Raw genomic sequence first — 21,456 nt, 5'->3', positions numbered from 1 at the left:
TAAGTTTGCTATATTTACTTTTGTGCCTCTTTAATAAAAAAAAGACTTTCTTATGCTCTTGGATTTATCAGCCTAATTAAAGCCATTATTTTATGGCAGTTGAAGTAATCCCTCTGAAGATCAAAGGCATGAGAAAACAATTAACAGATAACAACAATGTGTCCACAACTCCCCTATGTGTACTGATGTAACAGCCCCGATGAACTAAAATTTGTAATTCTTTTTTCATAGACTTTTCATTTAAGGCTATTTTAGCAGTGATACACAGATCACTCATTCCTGTTTACAACCATTCGCTTTCACGTCTAAAGTTTGGTAAGACTTGATGTTTGCATGAGTTTACAGCTTGGATGGCATGACCCTAACAAACTGAACTGCAGATTGGTTTCTTTGCCAGAAGAATGCCCCTTTACAATTCTAGTCCCTACAATGGCATGTATTGTGTTGACACAGCAGATGTTTGAAACAATCAGCACATACACAGACTTGCTAACAATGATTTTTTTTAAAAAAAAAACCAGAACTGTTCTAAAGGGCACGCTGTCCTGTAATTTTGTTGTGGCATCAATCTTTTCATGTCTTTTCTTTTTGGAGATATGTTGCAATTTTCTAAAACCATGTTACCATAGACAAAGATTAGTTTATGGAAGATATTTATAAACCAAAATAATTAAATATCTCTTGTTTCTCTTTGCTATTTCAAACCCATTACTCCAGGGGTGAAATCTACTTACCTTCCTTACCGGTTTGGAAGTGCATGCGCTGCGCGCACACACACCTTCTGTGCAGGGGTGAAATGCTCCCGGTTCGGACTGGCTCGGGCGAATAGGTAGCGATGGCGGCGGGCAGTTCAGAGAACCAGTAGCAAAACTCCCTGCCCCCGCCCCCCATGCCCAGCTGAGCCGCGCAATCATCAGAGGCTTTTTTTTCTTTTAAATGGCTCTGATGATCCCAGCTGAGTTGCCTGATCGGCAGAGGGTTTTTTAAAAACCCTCTGACGATCAGGCAACTCAGCTGGGATCATCAGAGCCTTTTGTAAGCATTTTTTACATGGTTTTTACATGTAAAAAATGGTTTTAAAAGTTAAAAAAAAATGGCCATGCCCACCCAGTCACATTACCCCCACCACCACCAAGCCACGCCCACAGAACCGGTAGTAACAAATTTTAGATTTCACCACTGCTTCTGTGCATGCGCAGAAGGTAAAAAAACATTACTTCCTGGTTAAAACCAGAAAGTAATGATACCCAGGAGTTGATCGCTACCAGATCGCCGAACCACAGGGAAAAATTGCTACCGGATCAAGCGATCCGGTCCGATCCAAGAGCATTTCACCCCTGCATTACTCTCTTTTTACAACCCTGTAGTACCTATCTGGGGTAGAGTCAGGGCATTTACTGGCTGGGTGCCCTTCCTGACACCTACATGGAGTTCGCAGCAGATATTTTTTTTCTTTGGCCCACTAAACATCTGCCGCTACCTAGGATTGAACTCTCAACCTTCCAAGTAGGAGGCAAGCGTTTTCACCACTAGGCCACAATGCCGCTTGTTATGAAAGGATAAAATAGTCTCAAGTTTATAAAAGCAACAACATAATAAGTTTTCACAAGATAGATCCGTAATACAAAGCACATAGCATGATATCTACATGAATGTTTGGAAAAGGTCAGTTAATATCAAATATATAATTAAATCCCATTTTATTTATAAATATTTTAACATAATCTATTTGCATCCATCTTGGACAGGAAGTTGATAAAAGAGCCAGCTCATCTATGGCTCCACTGCCCAATCTCTGAAAGTACTTGGAAGATCTGGTCTCCATTTTGCAGAAATGATTCCTGTATGCTACCACATAAGTATCCTATTACTAGAACCGTGCAATGATTTGGAATTGAAGACAGAAAGATGCTTTGGAGACACAGAAGCACAAACAGCTGCATGATTTCAGGCTAAACTGCAGACAGATGCTACTATATATTTCTGCCTTGACATTCAGAAATGTGAGTTACAGTAGCTTTTAAACCCAAAGCATTGCATAGCCTTACTATTTATAAGTATTTAATTTATAACCATCCTATGGGAAGTACACAATCTATTGTTTTCAGATCCTGTTTAATTCCTGGGAATTCCTGGTAATAAAGTCAACACTTAAGGTCACTGCAATTCACCAACACCCACAGAAACAGGTCAGTGGTGGGTTTCAAAAATTTTTACTACCGGTTCTGTGGGCATGGCTTGGTGGGCATGGCATGGCTTGGTGGGCGTGGCTTGGTGGGCATGGCAGGGAAAGGATACTGTAAAATCTCCATTCCCTCTCCAATCCAGGGGAAAGTTACTGCAAAATCCCCATTTCTTCCCAATCAGCTGGGACTTGGGAGGCAGAGAATAGATGGGGGCAGGGCCAGTCAGAATTTTTACTACAGGTTCTCCAAACTACTCAAAATTTCTGCTACCGGTTCTCCAGAACTGGTCAGAACCTGCTGAAACCCACCTCTGAAACAGGTTACATAAATCATTGTTGTTGTTGTTGTTTTAAAAAAAACTTCACCAAATGCATGGGTTTAGTGATGTTCATATGTTGAATTCCTACACATTACTATAATTAACAAAGCATGCCACATAATACTTTAAACAGATTATCTTATTCCTCTCCAGTTCCTTAAAAATAAGTTTTTGCATTATTCCCTGCCTTCCAGCATGACACTGATAAATAATATATAGGACATCTAATTATCAGTCCAGAAATAAGCTGTAATTATCATGGTAGCTTTTCTCCTACTTTTGTATTCATCAAATAAATACAATAAAGGGCTGTTACAATTTGCTGGTCTTGCCACAGTGGTGGGATTCTACCGGTTCGGCTGAATCGGTAGTTTCCACTTCCTGCCGAGGGAGAACCGGTTCTCTGTTGCTGTGAAAGGGGGCCCGCCTGCCCGCCCACCTGCCCCCGGGTTACACTGACCTTTATTTCTGCTTCTGAAGCCCAGCTGATCAGGGGCGACAGATTGAATTGGCCCTCTTCAGCTGTTGTCCTTGCTCCTTTCCTTGTTTGCAATGCGGAAGTTCAATTTTATGGAAACTGCGCACGCGCGCTCGCCGAACTGGTTGTTTAACCGGTAAGGTCCCACCCCTGCCTTGCCAACATCAGTGAACTCTATGTCATTTGCAGCCAAATATGAACATGCAGACTAGAGACGAATGTACAATATTATTTTGAAAAGCTATTACAATGTGACGCACCAGTGTTTTGGTATTTTAATTTGATTAGTCTTAGCCTGCAGCATCTTATTACAACTTTTTTGATTTAAAATAGAGCCAACAAGGCTGCAAAAGAACCCTGTTTGTTCCACACAAAAAAAGAATCAAGACACTCATGTTTTTAATAGCTTTATTTAGCATATGAAGTTGCCACCAAATGTTTTAAAAGTAGCATAATTTAAATGTAAACCATATATGTAAAATATTTAATACTGCAATAAAATGGTTATTATGTTTTGAAGACTGAACAAGTTGTTGGAGAGTCAAACTGTTATCGACAAAACAAATGGCTTCTAGAGTATGTTGGTCTTTAGAAAATTTAGAAGCATTTAGAAGTATTCAAAATAATGCTACTGTTATAGCCTGATTGGAATGTTTCATCTTGCCCGTGGTAATAATCAACTTAAGCTCAAATGTAAAAACTGAAAAGATTGCATGTTCCACTATATAATCTATTGGAAGGCAATTATTTTGTTTCAAAAGAATTAGTCAGGGGTGAAATGCTCCTGGTTTGGACCGGAGCACCTGATCCGGTAGTGATGGAGGCGGGTGGTTCGGAGAACCGGTAGCAAAAAACCCTGCCCACTCCCATTGCCCAGCTGAGCTGTGCAATCATCAGAGCTTTTATTTTATTTTTAAAAGCATTTTTTCTACAACCTCTTCGGCTGAAGAGGTTATAGAAAAAATGTTTTTAAAAGGAAAAAAAGCCTCTGCTGATCAGGCAAGTCAGCTGGGATCGTCAGAGGCTTTAAAAGCATTTTTTAACAACCTCTTCAGCCGAAGAGGTTGTAGAAAAAATGGTTTTAAAAGTAAAAAAAAAAAAAAAGTTGGCCACACCCACTCAGTCATATTACTCACTCACCGCACCAAGCCACGCCCACAGAACCGGTAGTAACAAATTTTACATTTCACCACTGGAATTAGTGTACAATGAACAATACAAGATTTATATAAACCAAAATACATTGAATAACAAAAAGGTAAAGCATAAAAATAAAGCTCAACGGAAACATCATTTTTAATATTTCATAGAATTGGACTCAATATAATTGAGAGAAAATATATCTAAAAAATCTGATTTCTTCTAGCCAAGGATTTGTAAGTTTATTGAATTGCATATGAGGTAACTACCAGAAGAACGAACTCCTGCTCTGCATTATTATACCGGGATGAACTAATAACATGAGCCTCTGGGGCTCCAAGATTTGTATCTATAACTTAATCATCCAAATTAAAAGAGTTCGAGTTTACATATTTTGCTCAAACAATTCACACAGAGAATCTATGCCACAGCAAACTAGTGATTTGCTCATGTTTCAGATAATTGTTTCTTTTAGGAGGTGGGCATCATCCCTGCCAACCAGCATTCTCTGGAGTGCAACCTGGGTCATTCACATACATGTAATGCCTGTGCTGCAGGGACCCTGCCATGGTCTTAGTTCAGACTGGAAATATAGCAAAGGAAAACGTTTTTCCCCACTCTGCTTTGTCTTGTTTTCCCCACTGGAAATGGCTGATTGCAACACACAAGGAGGGAATACTTTTCTAAGAGTTCACACTTTAAGAATACCAATGTTAACTTGGATTGCCAACGAAGTCCTGTCTCTGATAAAACAGAACAGAAAATTACTTTCTCCTTTGAGCCCAAGTCTCAATGGATCCATCCATCCATCCTTCCTTCCTTTCCTTCCTTCCTTCCCTCCCTCTCTTCCTTCCTTCCTTCCCTTCCTCCCTCCCTCCCTTCCTGAAATTTCTCCTTAGTTCTAAGTTACTTCTCTCCTTGATTAGTTTCCACCCATTGCTTCTTGTCCTGCCCTCAGGTGCTTTGGAGAATAGCTTGACTCCCTCTTCTCTGTGGCAGCCCCTGAGATATTGGAACACTGCAATCATGTCTCCCCTAGTCCTTTTCATTGAATTAGACATACCCAGTTCCTGCAGCCATTCTTCATGTTTTATCCTCCAGATGGGATGCTGGGGATGCTGGGATTTGGAGTCCCTCCCCGCAGCGGGCTGGCCCAGCGTCTCCTGAGGGGGGGGACCCATCCCTGCGGCCGCTTTACCTGGAGCTGGATCTTGCCGTGTTGGACTCGTGTCCTTGGAACCTAATGGCCGGCAGAGCGATGGGCTAAGGCTGCTCCGCTGCTGCCCAGCCAAGACTTCCTTCCTCCTTCTTTCCTCCCCATTCCCATCTCCTGCCTTCCTCCGCGCTCAGAAAGGGATGAGGGGAAGGAGGAGAGACTTGCAGCGCTGTCAGGGACTGTGCTGATGGCGGACATGGCTTTCCAATATGGGGGGCGGCCCCAGTGAAAGGGAAGACTCGCAGACTGCAAGGGCAGGTTGGCAAGTGGGGCATGGAGGTGCTTGTGCACGCGCAGCGCTGATTTACAATTTGCTGCGGCCATTCGGGCCGGGACATGGTCAGTCTTAGACAGGGGCGGGTTTCAAAACCCGTTGCTACCAGTTCGCTCGTGGGTGTGTGCGCTTGCAATACTTTTGCACATGCGCAGAAGCGTCCGGGCGGGTGGACGGAGTCTCCCGCTGCCGCCGCTACTGGTTCACCCGATCTGGAGTGAACCGGTAGCAACCCACCACTGGTCTTAGATCTGGCCCATACAGCCAGCCTGGAGCTAGTGAGAGACCGCCTCGCTGCCTTGGCCCCGCCCCCTGAGCATGCACACAGGAAGTGGTGAGCGCATGTGTCCTGGATGAAAGGGATGCGCTCAGAACGCAGTCACCCTGCAGGGCAAGACGGTCCCCGGGGATGCAAAGGCCCCGTGTGTGGTGTCCGTGTGCACCCAGGGAGCGGCCCATCGCTGGCTTCAGGTAGCCCTGCGGATCTAAGGCAAACTGCATTCTGGCCCACATGGCTGCCACCAGGTTGTAGTTCGGCCTGCGCTGGGCCAGTACTTCACTGTTTCCAGGGTGGACCTATGGGCCGGATCTAACATTGCGGGCCAGATTTAGCCCGCGGACCTCGAGTTTGACACTCTCTGCTTTAGAATATTGTTATTACACAAAGGAAAATTATATTAATACTGACTACTAACTCTGTTCAGGCCTTATTTAAACTGGAGGAGTTATTATTTTGTTGGCTGATGTCATTCCAATGACACTGGCTGCCCTAAAGAATTCACTCATTTTATGTAAACGGCTTTGGAAGAAAGCTTTATTGGGAAAAGAAAGACATTATAGCCCTTACTGAGATGCAGTGTGATTACTCTTCTGCAAGCCTTTATCCTCAGTGCACAAATGACTGAAGAGAAGCCGTTGTCATTGGAATGACGCCAGTCAAAAGAGAACATAGGGAGTCTCCAGAATCATAGTCTTTAGGGTGCTTACAAATGGAAACATAGATCAAAGCATTACAAAACTTCTTTAACACTCATCTGAAGAATCAAACTATATTGTGCTTGAATATAGTTAATCATCAACACGTTTTAATCAGGGATGATATTCACTTACCTTCACTATCAGTTCGCAAATGTGAGCGTGCACCTCTGCGCATGCGCAGTGTCAAAAACGTGGATAAACGGGATGTGATTACATCCAGGCAGGTGGGCGGAGCTACCTGCAGCCGCCACCAATTCGACCGAACCGGATAGAACCGGCTGAATACCACCACTGGTTTTAATGAGTGTTCATTGTAACAAGTAGAGGATTTCAGAGACAAACCTACTACATGATTCCTACTAAATGATTTGCTTGTTTTTGCTATGCAAGGTTTCCAAAAATACTTATTTTGAGGGGGAAATTGTCAGCGTTTCTTGCTGTAATCCATTTTGTTCAAGGTTAAGTCTTTTTCAAGCCCGACTTGACTTCTGATTTCATGGATACATTTATGTAGTTTTCTTGAGAGCAACACAGAAGTGGTTTACCTTTGCCTTCAAGATCTTTTCTTGACTTTCCTAGTTTAGTCTACAGTCTTGCTATTATTCCCTGGAGGTTTCCCATTGAAACAAAAATCAAGACCAACGCTCCTTAATTTCTGAACCTAGATAAAACCAGTCCTGTTTTGCCATCTGCATAGACAATCTGTTGTGATAATTGAGCCATTTATTAGCACCATTTTCAATAGTAGAAAAAAGTACGCCACGACAATAATGCCATACCTAGTGTTAATATCTAAGTTATGCTGAGGACCATTTTGTTTCCCCAAGTGTAGGGATTCTCACAGAATAAACCCAAATTTAGAGAGTAAGAATCGGCATAATACAGTAGAAATCTTTGAAACATCAAGCTGCAATAAAGTGCTAAAAAGTGTTAAGGTTCATTTGCTTGGAAACAAAGGGAGCTTGTCATCGTTCTCTTTCATTTGATGTTAACATGAGGGACTGAAATGCTATTCACAATGTCCTCATACTGAGGAGGTAGATCCAAATGATTTGCAGGTTCATTTCTGTATGTGCTACTTTCACCAGCAACTTCCTCATAGGATGGCGGTGGCTCACAGTTCGACAACCGGGTTGGTAAGAAATCCATAGGTCTCTCTGTGTAGCTCAGGTACCCTGGGGAGCGTCCATTGCCTTCAAACATTTCTTCTTGGGCAGAGTGAAGAACACTGAATGACTGAGGGATAGGATTTCTCCCATCAGGAATGGCTCTGCCATCTGTATCTTCTCTGCTTCTGCTCTGTGTGTACATGGACTGTCCATGTGGATGTTTTTGGAACAGGCATCTCCATGTGACAAATATAATAAGAACCACCACCAAAAGGCCAATGACTAGAGGAAACGTTAGGTAAAATGGGTACCAGTTCTGTCCTGCGTTACTTCCTCCATAGAGTCCATTGGTGTAGTCTTTCCAAAATTCTGCCTAAAAAAAGTTAATTATGGGTTGTTATTATAATCAATTTTTACCTACTGGTACTATAATTATGGTTGTTGTGCCATTAGCTTTGATTTTGTATTTTGTTTATTGCAGTATGTTTGAATGACAAGTGGAATAGAAGCATTTAAAACGAAGAAAACAAGACAGCGACAAAGAAAAAAATGAGTTCCTTTTTACAAATTAACCTCTAAAAGGAGGAATTAAAATGTGGGATCCCTAGAAGTTCAACTTGTCTATGCTATAATAAAAATAGCTGAATAAAAATAGTCACATGATGAATCTTATAAGCCTGCTGAAAGATCATTCAGGAATGATTCAGCAAAAAGGAGCTGACTCAGAGTAAGGATCATCTAGGCCCAAAATCTAAAATTCCATATTTAGTAGTTATTTTCTAGCCTCATCCTTTAAGATGACAACACAAAATATGCCATAGCTCTAATGTAGTATCATGTATTACCATATTTTTCAGACTATAAGACACACTTTTTTGTCTCCCAAAAGGGGACGAAAATGTTTGTGCGTCTTATAGACCGAATATTGCCGAAGCCCCACCCACCTGTCAGCCATTTTTTGGCCTCCACATACCCTGTTTTCAGGCCTTTGTTCAGCCTTTTCAGGCCTTTTTTGGCCCATTTTTGAGGCTTTTTTCAGCCTGTTTTTGAGGCTTTTCCAGCCCATTTTTGATCCATTTTTAACGCTTTTTTCAGCCCATTTTCAGGGCTTTTTCTGGCCCGTTTTTGAGGCTTTTTTCGGCCTGCTTTTCTGGAAAAAAATGGACCGCAAAAAGCCTTGAAAATTGGCCAAGAAAAGGCCCGGAAACATGCCGAAAAAAGACTAGAAAAGGCCTGAAAAAAGCTAGGCCAAAAACTCTTCTAAATTTAGATGTGTCTTATAGTCTGAAAAATATGGTATGCGGAAAAATATTAGATAAATATGTGATGAATGTTTTATATTTTTTAGTAGGTAACTTACTGTCTTTTCATCATTTTCAAATGCTTCTCTTGCCTCTTCTCTATCACAGCGTTCTTCATAACATTCACGCTCGATGTTTCCTTTTTTAAGTTCTTCTAAAAGTCCATTAGCCCGTGGGTATCTTTTTAAGACGGAATTGGCCTTCGCCTCTATGAGGAAAACTGCAGAAAACAAGGGTTTACTAGTACTTACAAGGTTGCATTGTTGGAATGGATAAACTGATATGGAGAATCTTACTCAGATAGATAGATAGATAGATAGATAGATAGATAGATAGATAGATAGATAGATAGAATTCCTTATTGGCCAAGTGTGATTGGACACACAAGGAATTTGTCTTTGGTGCATATGCTCTCAGTGTACATAAGGAGAATAAAATACATTCATCAAGAATAAAAAGATACAGCACTTAGTGATAGTCAAGGTTACTAATAAGTTATCAAATAAACAATATAAAAACAATATAAATTGAAAGATACAAGCACATGGTTATAGTAATAAGTAGGAAGAGATAGATACTAGTAAGGAAGAGAAGAATAATGGAAATACAGTCTTAGTAAATGATTTGACAGTGTTGTGGGAGCTAGTTGTTAAGCAGAGTGATGGCATTCGGGAAAAAACTGTTCTTGTGTCTAGTTGTTTTGGTGTGCAGTGATCTATAGCATCTTTTTAAGGGTAGAAGTTAAAACAATTTATGTCCAGGATGTGAGGGGTCTGTAGATATTTTCACAGCCCTCTTTTTGACTTGTGCAGTATACATGTGTACCCATGTATACAATATATGTATATATGGGTATACATGTATACAGTATACATATATATCTATATGTCTGTGTGTACACACACACACACACACACACACGGTAGTTGGGCAATGGACATGCAAAAAAAAAAAATTACCCACAGAGATAAAAAGGTACTTATACAGCATTACACATTTTTCAAAGTGATTGGTAAGTTTTATTACAGAGCACAAATGCACTTACCACTATCCATGTTTAACACTTTTCTCTAGAAAATGCTGAAAGGAAAAGAGAAATGATTTTTGTTAATGGGATAAAGCAGTTTTAAATCAAAAAAATATTAAGTGACACAAATCAAATTACAGGTTTATCTCTTCCGATAATGCAGATCTTATTGTTCTATTTTTGAATTTTGTTTAATATGACTATATACATAACATCATATTCTCATTTTAGAAATAAAAAAACCCCTATGCTATGCTTTTGTCAAGTCTGTTTCACATCAGAAATGATTAATGATTTCCATTAAGCCCTTTCAGTAGTTCCTGGATAACAAAGCATAGGTGTTTTCCTGGACTCATGACTCTGCTCAAAGAGCAGGTGGCGGTCGTGGCCAGGAGGGCCTTTGCGCAACTGTGGGTTGTGCAACAGTTATGCCCTTTCCTGGACCAACAATCCTACTCACAGTCACTCATGCTCTAGTCCAGTGGGTCTCAACCTTCCTAATGCCGCGACCCTTTAATACAGTTCCTCATGTTGTGGTGACCCCCAACCATAAAATTATTCCATTGACCATTGAAAATATGTGTTTTTGGATGGTCTTAGGCGACCCCTGTGAAAGGGTCGTTCGACCCCCAAAGGGGTCCCGACCCACAGGTTGAGAACCACTGCTCTAGTCACTTCCCTTCTTGACTATTGCAGTGAACTCTACATGGGGCTGCCCTTGAAGAGCCTCCGGAAGCTTCAGTTGATGCAAAATGCAGCGGCCCGTATGATTTTGTGCAGACCCTGATGTGCACATGTATCACCTCTCCTGCGGGAGCTGCATTGGTTGTCAATTTGCTTCCAGGTGCAATCCAAGGTGTTGGTTCTCACCTTTAAAGCCCTTTATGGCTTGGGACCAGGTTATCTGAGGGACTGTCTCTTGTCGGTCACATCTACCCGATCTATCAGAGCGGGGAGGCAGGGAATGTTGCGGGTCCCATCCCCGAGGGAGATACACCTGGTGGGACCCAGAAGAAGGGCCTTCTCTGTGGTGGCTCCCTCTCTCTGGAACATCATTCCCCAGAGATTGGAATGGCCCCCACTCTAATTCTCTTCCGGAAGGCACTGAAGACTTGGTTCTGTTAATGGGCCTGGGGAATCCAGAGCGGGATGGAGCCCATTAAATGGCTCGTGTGATCTGTTGTTGCCAGGGCAGAGGGTAGGAGGTGGGGGTTGATTTTGTTATATTGTTCTATATTCATTTATGTGATTCTTTTTATTAGCTTTTATTGTTTTAAATATGGTTTTATATTCTGTAAGCCGCCTTGAGTTGCCATAGGTGAATAGGTGGCAATATAAATCCAATCAATCAATCAATCAATCAATCAAGGCTCAAGATTGACTCAGCCTTCCATCCTTTCTAAGGTAGGTAATTGTGGGGGCAATAAGCTGACTTTGTAAAAATATACAAAAGTATGAAGGCTATTGCTTAACGCATTGTAAACCGCCCTGAGTCTCCGGAGAAGGGCGGCATATAAATCAAATTTTTTTAAAAAAATCAATCTAGTACCTATAGTAATAGACACCTCGGCCAAAGAGGTTGTAGAAAAAATGTTTTTAAAAGAAAAAAAAGCCTCTGACGATCAGGCAACTCAGCTGGGATCGTCAGAGGCTTTTAAAAGCATTTTTTTACAATCTCTTCGGCCGAAGAGGTTGTAGAAAAAATGGTTTTAAAAGTTAAAAAAAAAAAAAAGTTGGCCACGCCCACTCAGTCACATTACCCCACCACCACCAAGCCACACCCACAGAATGGGTAATAACAAATTTTACATTTCACCACTGACTATATTCCAGTGTCAGCCTATGCCGATTACTTATGCGTTACGACAGGGAGAGCTTGCTCCAACATGGAAACCAACTAACTTAGCTGGGTATTATACCTTATTTACTAAACCATATGGGTACAAAAATAGATACTATGATAAAAACACAACAAGGTGCGCTCTGATTGGACAGTATTTTGTCTGTGGACTATAAGTGCCTTCCCAGACACTGGAAGGGAACTTGTTACATAGCTGTGGTCCTCCCACCCACCTATATTACCCCTTTACCTTCATATCTCAAGACCTAAAATGGACACCTAACATCAAAAACTTCATCAAAAAAGCACAAGAATGTTCTTTCTGCGCCAACTCAGGCGGCTAAAACTGCCCAAAGAGCTGCTGATCCAGTTCTACAGAGGAATTATTGAGTCTGTCATCTGCACCTCCATAACTGTCTGGTTTGGCTCTGCAACCCAACAAGACAGACACAGACTTCAGAGGATAATTAGAACTGCAGAAAAAACAATGGCTACCAACCTGCCTTCCATTGAGGACCTGTATACTGCCAGAGTCAAAAAGAGGGCTGTGAAAATATCTACAGACCCCTCACATCCTGGACATAAATTGTTTCAACTCCTACCCTCAAAACAACGCTATAGAGCACTGCACACCAGAACAACTAGACACAAGAACAGTTTTTTCCCAAATGCCATCACTCTGCTAAACAAATAATTCCCTCAACACTGTCAAACTAGTTATTAAGTGTGCACTACTATTAATCTTCTCATCTTCTCATCGTTCCTATCACCCATCTCCTCCCACTTATGACTGTATGACTGTAACTTGTTGCTTGTATCCTTACAATTTATATTGTTTCCTAGTATGATTCAATTGCTTATTTGTACCCTGTGACTATCATTAAGTGTTGTACCTTACGATTCTTGCCGAATGTATCTTGTCTTTTATGTACACTGAGAGCATATGCACCAAAGACAAATTCCTTGTGTGTCCAATCGCATTTGGCCAATAAAGAATTCTATTCTATTGAAGGGAAGATTAGAAACCACAGGGATCTTGACCAATCTAGAAAATATCTGAAGGATTATCAACCCCTTTCCTGGTTTGGTGGGCTCCAATCCCTCAATAATGCCATGTATCCTATACAGGCAATGGTGGAAATCCTAGCTAATTAGACCGGGGAGCTTTAATAGCTACAGCAAAAGAACAAGAAGCCATACAACAAATGACTGTTCAGAATAGAATGGCTCTAGATATGGTATTGGCACCCAAAGGAGGTGTGTCGGTGCTAATTGGATAACAATGCTGTGTGTATATTCCAGACAAATTAGAGGAATTCCAAAACCGAGCTAAACACATAGCAAAGATAGCTGCGACTCTTCCCATGGATGAATGGAAAGGCTGGTGGCAGTGGCTGACAAGATGGTTACCTGATTTCAGCTGGTTAGGAACCCTGGTAATGACCCTGGCATGCATAATCATTGTTCTCTTATCACCTGTTGCGGATTACAATGCCTTCCCCTTTGCCTTTCCACCTGTAAGCAAACTACGGGGTCTCCCAATACACCGATATTGATGTTGGGTGAATCTTGGAAAATTAAATCATTTTCAGATTCAAAGGAGGGAGATGATGGGCTGTCTGCTAAAATAAAGCCAGGTCATGGCACACACTTGAAAGTAAATCAGGAAGACTGTAATTGTGGAGTCTGTCTGGCAAGAACAAAGAATGCTTATCCACAGGAAATAAGCATGTGTAAAGCTTGTAACAATTCTGGGTGGTTAGAAAGCTGATAAAAGTAACAAAGAGTTAGGCAACGGTGCAGACCTCAGCTAAAAGTTAGGAATAGAGATGGCCAGCAGCAAATAAAATGTGTGTTAGCCAAGGTTTAGGAATAGGGACAGCTAGCGACCAATAGACCAAATTGTAGAATTATTACTAAAATGTTTATTAGATATTTCTTATTATCTCGCCTTGTCCCGCCTTCTCCTTTAGTGAAAATGTATAAAGGTTACTTAATCCTTGGTTCTTGGCATTTTGGCCAGGAGCCCTTTTCCTTGGGGTACCCCAATAAAAAGCAAAACCTGCACTTCGTGTCTGGCGTCCTTCATTGGCTTCGGCATCAGGCTCTGACCCGAACTGGGGGCAACAATCGCATTAGCTTACAGGCATGGAAAATTTTTGGATCCTGTCTTTTTATGGCTGTCATGGCACATTCTCTCTGAGAGTGACTAGTTCAAAGTCATCCAATATGTTTGAGTGCACATAAAAATAAGTATATGTGAAGAGAATAAAATATAATACTGAGAGTACAAGTTTAACTTTGATTTACAATAGCCAGTTTCTCATAGTATGGAACTGATTGGATTTCCAAATTATTTCTAGGAATTTATTGTTTAAAACTACTATTTTTTTGCAACTGAAATGTAATACCTATTTTAAAAATCTTTTTAAAAGATTTTTTTAAAAATCTCTATATTGAGATTTAGAGCCTGCTCTCTATTGAGCAGGCTTAAATGCTCAAAATGCAGAAAACGTCTTAAAAATACATTACAAGATATATTTCTTCCTCAAATGTATATATCTGTTGAGTTTGATGTATAGAGATTGTCTCCTACACATTGCCCGTGTATTTTAGGCCTGTTTCACACTGCAAAACGCAAATGCTTAAGCAACTTTAACACGTTTCTTGAATTTTAAAGAGAAACAAGTAAAGACGCACATGCCCTCTGATTCAAAGTACAGAATGTACATGGATACTGACATAAATAAAACATAAGCTTGTAGGAACTGCTGTCACTGACTACACCAACACATTAACAAATCTAAAAATTTGGCGACTGGTTTGAAGCATATGATGTAGCCAGCAAAGATCGATTATTATTCACTCACAAAAGATGCAGCTTGTTGTTAACAGATGCCAGGAAGAACAATAGCAATGCCATCTCTATGTATGAACTGGATCAAACATTATAATAGATAAAAACTAAAAGCGAAACAGCTTTTCACAGCAGAATATTTTCCAATTAGACTGCTATTCCCATCACCCCAAACCAACGCGGAAGCTGCGTGAAGAAACAAGAAGTCATAATGGAGCCAGTTTCCTGCTTAACTCGACAGGATTGGATTGCGAGGAAAGTGAGTGATTCACGCCCTGAAGAGCAGAGAAATTGAGGGAAATTAATTTTTTAATGTCACTTCATTGGGATGAATGAAAGTTCGTGGCTCTCTCAACTATAGAGAACGGATAAAGTCTAAGCATTCCTCTAAATTTCACTAAGCCTGCTTTAAAATGAACCTTTGCATGAAGACTAATTTACAACTAGATATATTAGCATGCACTTCCTGTCCCGAACGTTTTCCCAAATCCTCAAAACTTCAGCTTCTCCCCGAGGTTTTGGCTTCCTAACATTGAACTTATTACTGCTGAAAAGAGGGCTGGACCGAAGTGCATTTTCACAACCAAGTTACCACTACTGCAAAGAACCGCTCACACAATACTTGGCACCACCAGCTTCATCCAGAGCATCAGCACGAGGTGCCTTTTGACAAAGCAGCACAGGATCTTCTTCAATAACCAAGAATCCTCGAGTTAAAAGGGGGGGGGAGTAGTATGGGACTAGCCCAGAGGTCTTCAAACTTGGCAGCTTTAAGGTTTGTGGACTTCAACCCCCAGAATTCCCCAGCCAGCTACCCAGAGGTGTTCAAACTTGGCAGCTTTAAGGCTTGTGGACTTCAACCCCCAGAATTCCCCAGCCAGCTACCCAGAGGTCTTCAAACTTGGCAACTTTAAGGCTTGTGGACTTCAACTCCCAGAATTCCCCAGCCAGCTACCCAGAGGTCTTCAAACTTGGCAGCTTTAAGGCTTGTGGACTTCAATTCCCAGAATTCCCCAGCCAGCTACCTAGAGGTCTTCAAACTTGGCAGCTGTAAGACTTGTGGACTTCAACCCCCAGAATTCCCCAGCCAGCTACCCAGAGGTCCCCAAACTTGGCAGCTTTAAGGCTTGTGGACTTCAACTCCCAGAATTCCCCAGCCAGCTACCCAGGTCTTCAAACTTGGCAGCTTTAAGGTTTGTGGACTTCAACCCCCAGAATTCCCCAGCCAGCTACCCAGAGGTCTTCAAACTTGGCAGCTTTAAGGCTTGTGGACTTCAACCCCCAGAATTCCCCAGCCAGCTATGCTATGCTGGCTGGGGAATTCTGGGAGTTGAAGTCCACAAGCCTTAAAGCTGCCAAGTTTGGGGACCACTACCCCATTGGGATCACAAGCGAATCCAATGGCCAACCAAGCATCTCCAAGCACGAGAAGTCAACTTGACCTCCTTCTGTCCCTTTGGCTCAGCGCTGCTAATCCAAGCCTTCCTAAAACTTTCTTACGGCCGCTGCTCCAAAGCCAAAGTCCTCTTCCTGGGAACCCCTTTTTCACCATGCAAGAACAATTTGTTTTCCCGCAGATTGCAATAAACGCTCCTTTCCCCCATCCCTGCAGAGTCCCCCGTCGACCAGGCGCCTGTTAACAACCCCGAACCCACCTTCTTTTTTTTTTTGCCTTTACAGACCACTTCGCCACTTCAACTAGTCCTTATAGCAGCTCGAACACTTTGGAAAAAAAAGCACGCTCTGCGCAAGCGTCATTCCAGCAATTAACTCCACCCTATCATTCCTAATGCTGGGGGGGAGGAGGGGGGGGAAGAGGAAGCCAGACTGCAAAGTGTGGATTAGGGAGGAAAAGCTGTTACAGAAGAGGCCGTAGCCCCGCCCCGTCTTATTCTGATTGGTTCAGCGCAGTAACCCCTCCCCTGTTTTTCTCCTTTCTCTCTCCATAGACTGTATGATAAGTTTGTGTTTTCAATTCAGTTAAGGGCACAAGGCAGCGGGAACGGTTTCAGAGTTTAGGCAAAAGGACTGAGTTACTTTCCCTTTAGAGCAGTGTTTCTCAACCTTAGTAGCTTGAAGATGGGTGGACTTCAACTCCCAGAATCCCCCAGCCAGCAGCGCTGGCTGGGGGATTCTGGGAGTTGAAGTCCACCCATCTTCAAGCTTCCAAGGTTGAGAAACACTGCTTTAGAGAGTTTTCCAAAAACTCAACTAAAAAGCAAGTGAATACTTTCTCAGATTTGTTATTGGAAAGGCTGCAGGACTAATGGTAGGAATTGGTATATAAATGATCTGAGATAGGGGGATCCCTCAAGGATCCTAGCCTTATATACCATGCACCCCGCTTTATAAGTAACGGTTATACAGTTCCTTACAGGCCTAGCCAGCATTAGCCAACAGCAAAGGAAAACTGTGGTTAAGTAACATTTGGAAGACCACAGATTCTCTGCTGCACAGCCAGTGAAGCAGGGTTCCTATTCAGCAGGTTCTGACAGGTTCTGGAGAATCGGTAGTGGAAATTTTGAGTAGTTCGGAGAAGCGGCAAATGCCATGTCCGGCTGGTCCCCGAGTGGGGTGGGAATGAAGATTTTGCAATATCCTTCCCCCAGGAGTCGGGAGGAAATGGGGATTTTGCAGTATCCTTCCCATGGAGTGGGAATGGAGATTTTGCAGTATCCTTCCCCTGGAGTGGGGTGGGAATGGAGATTTTGCAGTATCTTTCCCCTGGACTGGGGAGGGGATGGGGATTTTGTAGTATCCTTCTCCTGGAGTGGGGAGGGAATGGAGATTTTGCAGTATCCTTCCCCTGGAGTGAGGTGGGAATGGAGATTTTTGTAGTATCCTTCCCCTGCCATGCCCACCAAGCCACACCACACCCAGCAAGCCACACCCACAGAACCAGTAGTAAAAAAATTTGAATTCCACCACTGCCTATATACCATGCACTCCGCTTTAAAAGTAACAGTTATATGTGGTTCAACTAGAGTTCCTTACAATCCTAGCCAGCATTAGCCAACAGCAAAGAAAAACTGGTTAAGTAACATTTGGAAGACCACCAGCCAGTGATGAATATATACATATATACACCCAGGTGTGTTTTTTTTTCAGAGGGGTAATTGAGTGATTGTTCCATTACAACTAGAACCTCTTCTTATACTGTGAGGTTTACTGTGGTGATGCTGTACTTCAGAAGACAGTCTTCCTTGAGCTCAAGAACGGGCAAATACATCCTAACATTGATTTAAGAGTTATCTACAAAGACAGGGCATGTACCATAAAATAAAATTAAAAAACACTTTCGAATCAAGCTCACTTCCTGATGACAGCATGGATCATCCGATGGCCAACAGAGAGAAGTTATTTGCTCCCTTAGACTATTGGGGGGAAGGAATCCCCCACCCCCAATTCCTCAGACTAGTCTACAGCCCAGAAACACCCTTGTGGTCTCCAATACAAATACTAACCAAATCCAGCCGTAATTAGCTCAAGGCCAACAGGCACTTTTACCTAGTTTAATGTTCACACAGATGCAGTTATAAAATGACTTGTTGACTGTTTGTCAGAAGCCAACTGGGAAGATTGGAAATAGTGATCATGGGACCCTAGGACACTGCATGTCCTAATGATATGACAGGTGCCAAGCACCTAAATTTTTAATCATGTGATTGTGGGGATGCTGCCACAATGGTAATCGTGAGGACTAGTCACTTTTAACACTGGTTAACCGTGAGAACAATTAACCAGTGGGAACAGCTTATCATCAGAAGTTGTGGGTGCTTCATCACTGGGGGTTTTTAAAGAGAGACTGGACAGTCACTTGTCTGAAATGGTACAGGGTCTCCTGCTTGAGCAGAGGTTGGACTAGAAGACCTCTAAGGTCCTTTCCAGTTCTATTCCGAAAAACTTTTGACAGTTATAAGGGTGAGAACCAGTGGTACAGTCACTTTTCACAGTCTGACAAGTTATAATTTCAATTATAAGTCACTTTTTTCAGGGCTACTCCTGGGTGAGATTCTGCCAGTCTCTCTCTCCCTCAGTCCTAGGAGTGAGGCAATAACAAACAAGTTCCCAAAAGAATCGGAGTCCACTATTTGCGACCCCATGAACGTCATTGAAAATTAACATCCTCATCCACCGACGCCAGCCTTACATTTTCCCTTCAATCTTTCAGTGCTTTTTCCCACGGTTCCTCTTTCAGCGGACAAAGCGAATTGTAAGCACGCGTAAATCCAGACTAATCCAAAACTATCATTATTCAACAGCCGTAAAGCGGGGAGCCAGAACAAGCGATTACCAGCTACCCCCAGTGGCAAAAATTATGCTTCCGAAATCTCTTGATAGCGATTCCGCACGGAAAAGAGCAAGCCGCAGCCACCCCACTCCATGTGCTAATCACAGCAGAAGCCCTTTTTTAAGGGAGTGCTCCGCGAGCGCTGCTCCCATTGATCCGTGACACCTCTTTAGGTCATAGCGAGGAGGCTACCAAACTAGAGCCATCTCAGTCAACTCTACAGAGGTTTGATTACATAATTTCCGCCACGACGGTTCCAAATCTGGTTCGATTTTAAAACAGAACAAACATTTCCCCCTTTTTCTAGCCGATATGCAAATTAATGCACGGCATTCTGGGTAGAAAGCCTGGGAGTTGAGTTTTTCCGTGCTCCAGACAGACCTGTCAAAGGCAGATTTAGCGCAGAAAGCAGAGGGGATTAATTAGCTTTGCTAATTAACTTCCATTGACAGGTGCACCAGCCCAGATTGAAAAAATAAAGCACCTTTGCTGGAATACATCAATTCCACCGAAATACAAGGCAATTCCTTTCCAAGTAGCGCTCATTCATTTATATTTGTCTCCTGGTTTTTCTTTTCACTTCAAAGTTGGCCTTAACTTTAATGCACAGAGACCTTTCGAATTAAACCTCGAATCAGCCCGGATGCAGAGCCTGACTGCATTCGCATAATACACTGATCTACGGTTCAATGGCAAATCTAGACAGCATACTAAAAAGCAGAGACATCACCCTGCCAACAAAAGTGCGTATGGTTAAGGCTATGGTTTTCCCAGTTGCAATGTATGACTGTGAAAGTAGGACCATAAGGAAGGCTGAGCGCCAAAGAATTGAGGCCTTTGAACTCTGGTGCTGGAGAAGACTCCTGCGAGTCCCTTGGACTGCAAGGCGATCAAAGCGGTCAGTCCTAGAGGAGATCAACCCTGACTGCTCTTTAGAAGGCCAGATCCTGAAGAGGAAACTCAAATACTTTGGCCACCTAATGAGAAGGAAGGACTCACTGGAGAAGAGCCTAATGCTGGGAACAACTGAGGGCAAAAGAAGAAGGGGACGGCAGAGAAGGAGGTGGCTGGATGGAGTCACTGAAGCAGTTGGCGTGAGCTTAAATGGACTCCAGAGGATGACAGAGGACAGGAAGGCCTGGAGGAATGTTGTCCATGGGTCGCGATGGGTCAGACACCATGTTGTAGTTTGCAACTAACAACAACAACAGCTGAATGAGTTCTGCTTCTTAGATTTGTATGGCTGGCTGTACCATAAACCGATCATGGCATGCCTGGCTGCATAACCCAAAGGGGGTGGGGTGGGGGGTCATCTAGTTTGCGATTCAGTGGGTCGTGCAAACGCAGTTCTAGCTCATTCGGCATTGGGACCGCAATCTCCCTTCTCCAAATCGAGGATTATATTTGAGGGATACAAGTGTTTATTTCCCTTTCCAAGATACTAGATGCAAAATCCATTGGTTTTCCCTCATTCTTCTCTCCGCTCTGTTCGCACAAAATGCTTAGCTTGCGAACTGTACAGATTCTCAGCCATCCAGGTCATGGTTGTCCCAAAGGTGCTTTTTCAGGAGGCAACTGGACTTGTTTTTTTTTTCCTTTTGAAGATGTTTCTCTTCTTATCCAGGAAGCTTCTTCAGTTCTGACGGGATCGGAATGGAATGGAAGGATTTATATTCCTTGCAGACAGCTGGTCATTTGCATCCTTTTAGGGTCGTTAAAGCACTTGGAGGTTTATCTGTGTCCTCGGGGTCACCTGAGTGGTGCTCCTGGTTCCTGTCATCTGCATTTTTTTCCTCTGGAAATCCCTTCCTACTCCCACACCATTCAAAGGGTGTTCATCCCAAATTGTATAGCTAAAAGTCTAAAAGTGCCCTGAAGACACAGATAAACCTCCAAGTGCTTCAAGGACCCTCTAAAAGGATGCAAATGACCAGCTGTTCTGCAAGGAATATAAATCCTTCCATTCCCCACGATCCCGTCAGAGCTGAAGAAGCTTCTTGGATGAGAAGCGAAACGTCTTCAAAAGAAAAAAAAAACAAAGTCCAAATGCCTCCTGAAAAAAGCACCTTTGGGACTGCGAAACTGAATGAAATCAGTTTCCGAGTCAGCACAATGGGCTGAAGAATAACTAACCAAAAGAAGTCAGTTCACCAAAAATAACTAATCTTAGGTTGCACAAAGGAACCCCTTAAAATTTACAGTTCGCCTGGACAGGCAACGTCCTGCGAGCGGGCAGTGCCCGTCTTCCTACCTGCACAGAACAAGAGCCTTTATAATCCTCGCTTTACGGCGGGGTCCGTCCGCTTCTGCACGGAACAAGAGCAAAGACCATGAAAGAAAAGGGGGGAAAAAAAAACTTCCCCGAGGCTGCTCGAACTACAACTCCCAACCCAGCATCGTTCGGAGTTTGGCGCTTGCGCAGTCAAGGCAGACCCGCCCA

At 42.7% G+C, this 21,456-nt stretch overlaps 1 protein-coding gene and 1 non-coding gene across 2 annotated transcripts; both read right to left on the bottom strand.

Annotated features, from left to right (window-relative positions):
- Positions 1-4,181: 4,181 nt before the first annotated feature.
- Positions 4,182-21,310, bottom strand: PRRG1 (proline rich and Gla domain 1). Its single transcript, XM_070949238.1, has 4 exons — positions 21,268-21,310; positions 10,047-10,081; positions 9,061-9,221; positions 4,182-8,073 (listed from the first exon to the last, which is right to left on the bottom strand). The coding sequence occupies exons 2-4, from the start codon at positions 10,054-10,056 to the stop codon at positions 7,570-7,572; spliced, it is 675 nt and encodes a 224-aa protein (XP_070805339.1). The 5' UTR covers positions 10,057-10,081; positions 21,268-21,310; the 3' UTR covers positions 4,182-7,569.
- Positions 18,996-19,137, bottom strand: LOC139321518 (U11 spliceosomal RNA). The gene has a single exon (XR_011600795.1). It is a non-coding gene; the product is annotated as a U11 spliceosomal RNA (small nuclear RNA).
- Positions 21,311-21,456: the final 146 nt, after the last annotated feature.

This window comes from Pituophis catenifer, unplaced genomic scaffold, assembly GCF_029215685.1.
Source record: "Pituophis catenifer annectens isolate HBS135680 unplaced genomic scaffold, rPitCat1.0.hap2 SCAF_9, whole genome shotgun sequence".
Classification (NCBI taxonomy): Eukaryota; Metazoa; Chordata; class Lepidosauria; order Squamata; family Colubridae; genus Pituophis; species Pituophis catenifer.
The sequence above is the reverse complement of the archived record's forward strand: the minus strand, read 5'-3'. Positions and strand labels throughout refer to the sequence as shown.

Bases quoted from the DNA above. Each gene is read 5' to 3' on its own strand.
- PRRG1 (XM_070949238.1), bottom strand. The intron at 8,074-9,060 runs GTAAGTTACCTA...AACTTTTTTTAG, and splicing joins TTGAAAATGATGAAAAGACA to GCAGAATTTTGGAAAGACTA.